The 10,000-nt window shown below is 46.8% G+C and overlaps 1 protein-coding gene across 1 annotated transcript in view; it reads right to left on the bottom strand.

The window, feature by feature from the left end:
* LOC310804718 (transmembrane protein 132C) overlaps positions 1 to 10,000 on the bottom strand; it is a gene marked incomplete at both ends in the record, with an annotated part of 98,414 nt that overhangs the window by 44,614 nt on the left and 43,800 nt on the right. Inside the window, one exon of the mRNA XM_083670036.1 lies at positions 5,928 to 6,071. Within this exon, the coding sequence (XP_083526162.1) occupies positions 5,928 to 6,071 (144 nt within the window). The remainder of the gene's footprint in view (positions 1 to 5,927; positions 6,072 to 10,000) is intronic.

Raw genomic sequence — 10,000 nt, forward strand, 5'->3', positions numbered from 1 at the left:
TCTCTCTCCCCTCTTCCCCTCCCCTCCTCTCTCCAGTCAGGGGGAGGTGGATCCTGCGTCCTTGACAGATTAATGATGTGGAGGAGCTGAGCTACTAAGAGTAGAGGTCAGCACGGGGTCACGCCGGGGGCGCAAGCCTCATTAACCCTGTTCAGACATTCCATTTTAATGGACTAAACCAACACAGAGGTGGTGGGGGGTGTGTGACTGAGCTACCGAGTAAGCAGATGGACCTGAGGTAATTGGACTGATGCTGGAGGCTGTTTGTAAAGGTGCATGTGGAAAGCATTACTAATCACCAGACCCGGGTCGAAAGGTGTTTGAAAAACTATTTAAATACTTTGAACATGTGCCTGAGCATGCCCACTGTCTGTATGACGTGGAACCAATCTGAAGATCTGAAGATTAGAAAGCGTCCGTGATAAAATAGATCCTAATTTGTGAGATTCATGCGCCCTCCCATTGCTTTCTATTGGACTGCTACTCACGTTACCATACCATGAAGACTTGATATGCATTGTTGGTTATTGTTGTTTGAAGTCACTTTTAGAATAATGTATATGCACTGTTAAGTTTGCACAGCTGCGGGTAAAGCACCCTTTACCCTTGAAATGTGAGTTGCAGATCTGCTTGGCTCAAATGAACCATCTATTTTTGTTTACATTTCCGAACTAATTAACGGCTGCACCTTCAACCAGCAACGTCCTTCAAGGTAATTTACAGTAACTGTAGTAGCAACGGCTGTAGCAGAATATGAAAATAATCAAAATATTATTGCAGTTACGAGTCGAGTCGACACGTTGTAACCAAGGTAACAATATGACAGCACATTTTAGCCAGGTTGCTTTTGATCTAGCCCATGAGCTTTTGCAAACGACGTGACAGATCAGTGGAGACGGAGTCAGGTTATCTGAGGTGAGACAGGGAAGCCTGCCAGGAGTGGGGGCGGCAGGTGGCCAAGAGGTTAAAGAGGCCAGCCAGCAATCGGTAGGTTGCTGGTTCGATCCCCACCCCAGGAGTGGGGGCGGCAGGTGGCCAAGAGGTTAGAGAGGCTGGCAGATGGCCAAGAGGTTAGAGTGGCTGGCCAGCAATCGATAGGTCTCCAGGAGGGAGGTGGATGTGAGCTGGTGACTGGGGGGTTGCTAGCATCATATCTAAGGAGCCTACCACTGCCGTTGTGCCCTTGAGCAAGGCTCTTAATCCCCTAAGATGGCTGACTCTGTTCTCCCTGGAGGGTGTGTATGTGTGTTGTCTTGGGGGGGTGCAGTGTGTGTGTGGTCTCCAAAAATGTATTCAAATTTATTGCAAGAGTGACAGATGGGTGGGTTTGGCATGTTTTTCAATAGCAATGTATTTCAAATATTATTTGGGAGGTCTGTCACTCTCACACCAGGCAGCCAAGTGTTAAAATGCATTTCTAAGGAGGATGTCAGTCAAGGATTGAGCTCCCTTGGATCCCCAAGAGATGAACAGACTTCTGTATATGATTCCCTCAGGATACTTCTGTATGGACTTGGACAAATACACTTGTTCTGATGTGTGTGTGTGGGGGGGGGGGGGGGGGGGGGGGTAGCATGTGGGTGAATACATCTCAGCATTCACAGCCTCATCAGGTATTCCATAGGCCTGCCCAGAGTTCCTCAAAAAAACGGTGGTTTTATCTGAAAGGAGTCCATTGAATGTGTTCATCTATTCAAACCCAACACTCCTCTGGGCCCGACACTATGGAGACCAGCTAATACATGCACACGATGGAAATCTGGGCTGTGATATTCCTTACCAGCTGTCAGGCGTGGATAGGGGATGATGTACACTGCAGGAGCAGGGGGGGAAAGCTGTGATTCTACATACTGCATGGGGGTTTAAGACTGCCGGAGGGGCTGTGTCTTTAACAGGCATATGGGAAAGCTGGGAGAAATATAAGGAATGGACTTGGCACAGGTGATTACATGGCAAATTTCCTCTGGTCCCTCGAGGTAATGAGACAATCAGAGATGGATGGAGGGTGTGAGACAGAGAGACAGACGAAGAGAAAGTGGCAAGGGAGGGGAAGATGGAACGATAGAGGCAGAGGGAGAAGGTACGATAGAGAGATAGAGGGAGAGAATGAGAGAGAGAGAGAGAGAGAGAGAGAGAGAGAGAGAGAATAAGGAAGAGAGAGAGAGAGACAAAAAGAGGCATGGAGATGAAGGGAAAGAAAAAAACAAGAAAAAATAAGAGTCAAACCTATCCAGCAGGGACCAGCAAAGAATCATGTCATAAAATATTGATGGAAAAAAAAAGTCAAGCTTTGTTTAAACTAACGGCGGGGAACGGATCAGTGCCAAAAAAAATCTTCCACCGTAGATTGAAGATTCATCTATTCAGGCTACATTTTAACTGTCCCTTCTAAATACCTCTTCATCCCCACTACCCCCCTGTACAGTTTCTCTACTGTAAATACATTTATTTATTTAGTCCTAGCATCGATTTGTTTTTAGACACAGACACTTTTTCTTATGATGACTGATAGATAGATGATTCGCTTACTTACAACAAATGTATTTGTTTGGATAAAGGCGTCTGCTAAATGCCAACAATGTAAAATGTAAATGTAAAAAGACGATATCGAGAGACATCTCAGTCTAATCCCTCTCGCAGGGCGTCAATATCGGGAAGAATGATAATAAAACGTGTGGGAGTGGATCACACGGAGCGCGGTGGGGCTTTGTGGCCTGTCAGAGACAGCGTAGAGATTAGCCGCTCCCATTGAGCAGAGCTCAAAGTCTGGAGGACTAGGATTATTAGACTGTCTGCTCTAACAGGGCCTCAGAGGGTCTGACTACAAGCGCTCCCTCCTACGACATGCGCTGTACAGTAGAAATCAATATGTGGGGTTTCACAGGGACACGGGGTCTGCGCTGGTTTCTGGAGCGTCTACAGTACAGATGGATGATCCAATAGAAGCGTGAGTTGACCCAGAGTCTGGATCCACAGATCAGACACATCCCAGCAGAAGCATCCAACTTCACAGACAGAAATGTCTCCGGGATAGAAGAATCAATCCGTCTAGAAACCGGCTCGATTCTCATTCTCAAGACACCTGTGCACTCGTTGATGCTTCTATTCCGAGATGACTCTATCTTCCTTCCTGCTCTTTGTGTTTTGACTGGCTGTGTGATGAGAGGGCATGGGGGGGGGGGGGTGGTGCCACCACACGAAGGCCTCTGATTGGCTGCGTTGTTCGCGTGGAGGAAGCACGGAGGCACATCTGCATCCTGCCGGAGGAGCTGATCCTCTCATCTCACACGTCGTTTGAGAGGAATGGAGAGAGAGAGAGAGAGAGAGAAAACAACAGCATGGAGTCCAGAAACAGAGGGAGCCGGAAAGTAGAAGAAAGAGACACACGGAGAGAGAGGGAGGAATAGAAAAGGCTTCTAGGGAGAAAGAGAGTGACAGAGAGAGAGAGAGAGAGAGAGAGAGAGAGAGAGACTGAGTGAGAAAAAGTGACTGCGAAAAAGAGACAAGGGGGTATTTCAGAGAGCAGCAGAGAGAGCAAGAGTGAAAAGGCAATTTAGAGAAAAATACTGAAATATTTTCTTTTCCTTTTTTTGTCGTTCACTCCATGGGCCCACTGTGGGAGGAAACTAATCTCTACCGACGGGGATAGAGATGACTCCTTTGATAGCTCCTGAGGGAAATCTTTACAGCAGATAAATTGGTTATTCTTCTTTTCATCTGCCTGCTGACATGGTTTCATTTTATGATCTCTTTCATTATCTGTCTGTCATATGTCAATGTTTATCGGCCTATAAATATGTCCATTACTGTAGGCCCGCATTCAAGTGAAATAAAAGGAGAGGCTGGCGAGGGATGACAATCAGTTTTTTTCTACTAAAAGATCCTGATCATTACTGTATGATTCAATCATGCTAATGCTCTGTAGGTGGTTAGGTGTGACTAAGTTACAATCATCAGTAAGTGTAGAGGTAAATGTTCAGTGTGCTATCGATGCTGCTGAATAGTGACATAGTCTTTCTCAAGCTTACAGTGGCCTATGGGGAGCTCTCTCTCTCTCTCTCTCTCTCTCTCTCTCTCTCTCTCTCTCTCTCTCTCTCTCTCTCCCCCCCCCCCCCCCACGCATGCACACACACGCGCACACACGCACGCACACACGCACGCACGCACACACCAGCCAAAACCTAGCTGCTCCCACAGGCCCCAGAGCCCAACCAGCATGAACCTCCAATAGCTAACGGACTGAAGAGAGTGGAGCAATCTGGTTGATAATCTTCAAGTAGAAAATGGAACCTGTTTCATTGGGATCTCATTAGTGTCAGTGTGAGAGAAAAGACAGAAATTAGACATGAGATACGGCAACTCATTAAAGAGGCCAGAGCCCTCCTGGGAAACACACACACCCTGCACACACGCACGCCCGCGCGCCCGCACGCATGCACACACACACACACGCGCACATCACACACACACACACACACACACACACACACACACACACACACACACACACACACCCTAATTTATAAATCATGATATTCTAATGTCCCCTATGTCTGGGTAAATTACCTCATTTTAGAGATACCGTTAGCCATCACATGCTGGGAGGCTGGTACCAGGTCTGACTGCCGCCGTCGGTAATGGTAGAGCCATGTGAACAGGGACTGACCTTTCTGTGTCTTCACACACACATACCAGTACCCTCGCTTGTGTGTGTCACCGGCACGCATGGGAGTTATAAGACATCCTGCTGTGGCTTACAAGTGGCAATTAGAATCAATAACCATTTTCTCTTAGAGAACCGAGGAAACCTCTAATGGTTAGACATAATGTCTTAGAGAGTTGTGCTTCAAGTTTTAAAAAAAATACGTCTTTGCCTGTTCAACCGTGACTAGAAACTGGGCAGCTAGAGAACATTTGCTGCATTGTGAACAGAATCACATTATGCAGGCCGAGACAGGAAATTCATTAAACTTAAGGAAAATACAGTAAATCTCCTCACGCAATCAGAATTTCAATGAAGAGGGGGGGGGAAAAAAACTAAAAAAAAAACTAATAACGTCGCTTCGCTTGAGAATTATTTGTACTACGGGAACGACGGACGTCCAGAGGCGAGGAGGCGGGGCTACGAACAACCCGTTAATGTGGTTCCCCTCCTCTGGCAGACGCATGATTCACATCAGCATGATGAATCTGCGCCACCGCCCTCGGTCCACGGGGCTCGCCTGCCACCTTCACCAGGCTCTCATCTAGAAACTGACACACGTCACCGCAACACGAGTCTCTTCAACACATTCCCTATAATTGCTGTTTGACGGAGAAAAAAGAAACACACTCTCCCACTTAATTAAAACCGGAAACTATTGCCGTTTGTTTTTCCTCCGTCCCCTAACTGGGGACGCGTACGTTGGGGACCGGGCTGATTCGTATTCATGAGATTAATGTATGTTATGTAAATGCTACCATGGGACAGACGAAAGGGACAAAGGGGGGGGGGGGGGGGGGGCAGGGAGGTTTGCTGTCAATCATCCAGGCATTAGGCTGATCAGTAATGCCTTACGGTGCAGGGGGGGGTGACAGAGAGATGCATAATATGCACCTGCGGAGGCTGGTGGAGGTAGATATCAGAGGACGGGCTCAATGTAATGCATGGAATGGGATGAAGGACGGTACGAAACACGCTTGGATGAATGTAGAGACGGGCAGGAGACATTCCCTGCTGTGTGGACTCCACATTTAGAGCATTCGACTGTGGTCCGGTGAGCGGAGAAAAGCTACTGTAAGTAGTGAGGGCTTGGTGACTTTGACTAAGTTCTGAATCAATGCAGGGAGTGTAAAGTTGTTTTAGCTAACGATCTATCCTCGCGTGAGTCTCCAGGAGAGAAAGAAGCGGACACGATGCCAACAGGAGGCAGGGCTGCGTGACTGACCTCTGACTGAAGCTGTTGTCCTTCCTGCGGCAGTGGAGGGTGACGACCCGGTGACCTTCGCTCCTCACGTCCTGACTGACGGTCCAGAGGACGGGGTTACTGGCCCGCGCCCCCAGAAACGCCACACCGTCCTTCAGCTTCACTCTGGAGAGAGAGAGAGCGAGAGAGAGAGAGAGAGAGAGAGATCACACAATCACATCAGATAGGACCAGTCACAAGGGACAGTAACACCATCGTCAGTAACACTTGACTTGTTTTATATGATGCCTTTTTACAGTACGCATCGGGGGAACCTGGTGGAGGTAGACATCGGAGGACGGGCTCATTGTAATGCATGAAAAGGAATAATGTATGGTATGATAATGCATGGAATGAGGTATCAAACACATAAAGAGTTATACTATACAAGAGTCCATTTATGTTCAATCATTTAACATACTGAGTGTACTCTATGTTGACATCCAGACACCATACTAGAAGTGAACTCAACAGACTAACGAACTCAACAGACTATAATGTTTCTACATTGTCACAGGCGAATAAGTCTGTGGACAAAGCAAAAACCTCACAGCCTGCTGTTTAGTCACAGGGAAAATAGATTGGTTTGCAGCATACAAATGTAGCATCAAGACAGCAGGTGGCATTTCTGCTGGTTAACAACAATGAAGGTTTGGGATCGACTTTGAATTAACCTCTGAAAAACACACTGCGTGACTGAAATACACAGCAGACATGGAAGGCTTCTTAAATCCGAGACATGTTTAACATCATAACGCTTGTAGAAAGTTAATATCCTGTGGCCAAGCTGCCGGGGAGGAAACAGGTGGTGCAATCTGTCGGCTGTTTTTGTTTCCTCCACACCTGTGATTTTAGCAACTCCAAACAGAAACATTCTGGGGATCGTTTCTGTAGACAAAAGAATATGTTCGGTGTGAATGTATTGTCTAGCTATGTATACAGGCAGGTAAATATGAAAGGCAGAACGCCACAGAAGGAGGTTGGTGGGGTGGCAGCGGTGGTGGTGGTGGTGGTGGAGGCATGAACTGACCAACTTGCAACCTGAACGTCGCTGCTTTAGTTTGCTGATTCTTTCAAATTCTTGCTGCTTATGCTAATGTTTGATCATACCTGCCCCTGAAACTTACCATTACCTCAACTACTCAAAGTGAGTAATAATACTGCCTGACCGCCACGCTCGTGATTCACGTAACTCTCATTAACGTAACTCTCATTAACGTATCGTGTAATTCACGTAACTCTCACGTAACTTCTGACGTATCTTCCAGCACCACCAGTGGTCGACTACAGCGGTGATAACCAGATAACACCTGCACACAGAACGGATTCTCTGGTCCGCAGAAGTGATCCAGGTGATCACAGCAGGTATTCTTTGGTCTGGTCTGGTATTGGATTTTTAGAGACCCTTCAGACGGACCACCAGGACGGTTGCCCACTCTGGATTCGATCTGTCCGGTTACCCTTGGATACAGGTGGTAGAGGAAGCTGAGGCTGGCTGGATGGATGGAAGCCCAGTAGAACCCAGTAGAACCCAGTAGAACCTGCTCTCTGTTCCACCTCAGAATGCGGCCGCCCATTCTTTGCCTTCTCATGTGGAATTGCATTGATGTACATGAGTGGCTAGCTGCACCATTCTTCTTAAAGCCTGTGTCACCAAAGACTCAGAGAACATCTTTCACAGAAGAGAAAAAAAGAAAAACGGAAAAAAAAAAAAAAAAGGAAATGGAAGAAAGGTAGTTCTAAGGTAAAGGGGGAGAGGGAGAAAAAAAAAACACAAAAACAGTTGGAAAAAAAAAATCACTATTCACTGAAATATGAATTGCCAGGCAAAGGGAGCAGATTGTTCTCGTTCCACTCTGCAACAGTAACAGACTTCTGACGCGTGGAGAAAGTTCTGGCATTACGGCGGATAATGACGTGACTAACGGCGCCCGGTCCAAAGGAGAGCGGGCGGCACACATCTCCCCGCCTCTGACGGCTCTCTTTGATCTTATCGGGGAGCTCCAGCGGTAATAACTGGCCTGTGTTCAGGCCTGCTCCTGACAAGCTCAGATAAAGGCAATGTGTGTGAGTGTGTGTATGTGTGTGTGCATGTGCATGTATTTGTGTATGTGTGTGCATGTGTGTCTAATTGTTCCTGGCTCTCTGTCTTCAGCCCAGGTTAACTTCTAACAGTAATTACTCCAGCACAACTCACAGCAAATGAGTTTCTATACAAACACAGCCGACTTAGACAGCATAGTACATTATATAGTCATATGTAATGCACACTGACACAAAATCAAAGGAGCAATTCGTCAGTTATTCAGAAACGTGTGATTAATGCATGTTTATTTTTAGATCAGTGTTTTACAAGTCCAGGGGCACTATCGCCAGGTGCAATGACAAAACAATTTGTCAAATAATAATGAATCAAATCATGTACAGTATATAATGAGCAACTACAAATGGCAATAAAATGGCAGTACACACATCATACGTCCCTCCCTCTCTCTTTCTCTCTCTCCCATAAAAGAAAATGAACAACAGCAGTTACTTCTCTGCACTAACTAGCCGCGTTCAGATGTCAGTGATTATGTGGTTAATGTTTAATACACTTACTCCCCCATCAGTAACAAGAGCAGCCAGCCTTCGGTGCCCTGGTCCAGAATATAGTTAGAGTGTCTCTCTCTCTCTCTTTCTCTCTCTCTCGTCCCCTTTTTCTCTCTCTCTCTCCTTCTCTCTCTCTCTCTCTCTCTCTCTCTCTCTCTCTCCTTCTCTCTCTCTCTCTCTCTCTCTCTCTCTCTCTCTCTCTCTCTCCTTCTCTCTCTCTCTCTCTCTCTCATTCACTGACCCTCAAACTCCAGCACGACAAGCACCAGGGCTAAATTAAGGAATGGCATGTTTTATATGAGATTGGTTTGGCTAATATGATTTCTGGGGAGAGTGGGAGGGAGAGAAAAGAGAGAGAGAGTGAGAGAGAGGGGGGGAGAGAACAGAGAGAGAGAGAGAGAGTGAGAGAGAGGGGGGGAGAGAGAGAGAGGGGGGTGAGAGAGAGGGGGGGAGAGAACAGAGAGAGAGAGTGAGAGAGAGGGGGGAGAGAGAGAGAGAGACAGAGAGAGAGAGGGAGAGGGAGAGAGAGAGATGCAATAAAGGAAAGCAATTTAAAGAGAGGCCCCACTTTCCCATGCATCAGCACATGAAGCCTCATTAATTCAGCAGCAACCTGAGCATTTAGATACTGGCAGTTAGATGAGTATTTACAGATGTGACAGCGGCGTCAGAGGACAGGGGAGAGGGAGATGTCGCCCGCCTGCCTGCCGGCCTGCCTGGGAGAAGCTGATTTCTCTTTGATGGATGTTTGCGACAGACAAGCAGGGCAGTTCGTGCCCAGACATGCCTTCGACACGCCTGCCACATATCTTCCACATGCCTAATGAAATACAAGTATGCATCAATATTAATGTTTCTCTGAACACAGGAAATTGAATCTGAGAGATATGACTGGCCCAGTGTAAGCACTGTGTGTGTGTGTGTGTGTGTGTGTGTGTGTGATGAAGTGGAGTGTATAAATCGTTTGGAAAAGGTATTGTTCCATCATTTTAATCAACGTGTGCACTCGCGCATGCATACATTTATAAGGTATATACACACACGCACACAAACATACATGTACACAAACACAAACACACGCACGCACGCACACACGTACACAAACACAAACACACACATACTCGCACACACACACACGCACGCACACACATGTACACACACACACACATAAACACACACACACACTCACACACACACACACACACACACACACATACACAAGCACTCACAGTTGCGTTGGTCACTGCCAGCCCCAGGCCCAGATTGACCCAGCTTACATAGAACACTTATAATTGGTCGACGAGATGCTGGGGTAAACAGCCACTATGAGTCAACATGAAATACACACAAAAGACACAATCTAGGTTGAAATCATCCTGTCAAGCTTGACGCTGATCAGCAGACTATAACAACTCGTATCATTACGATATCATCATCATAATGCTAACCGAAGATTACATTGA

Source organism: Argentina silus, assembly GCF_951799395.1.
Source record: "Argentina silus genome assembly, chromosome: 5".
Classification (NCBI taxonomy): Eukaryota; Metazoa; Chordata; class Actinopteri; order Argentiniformes; family Argentinidae; genus Argentina; species Argentina silus.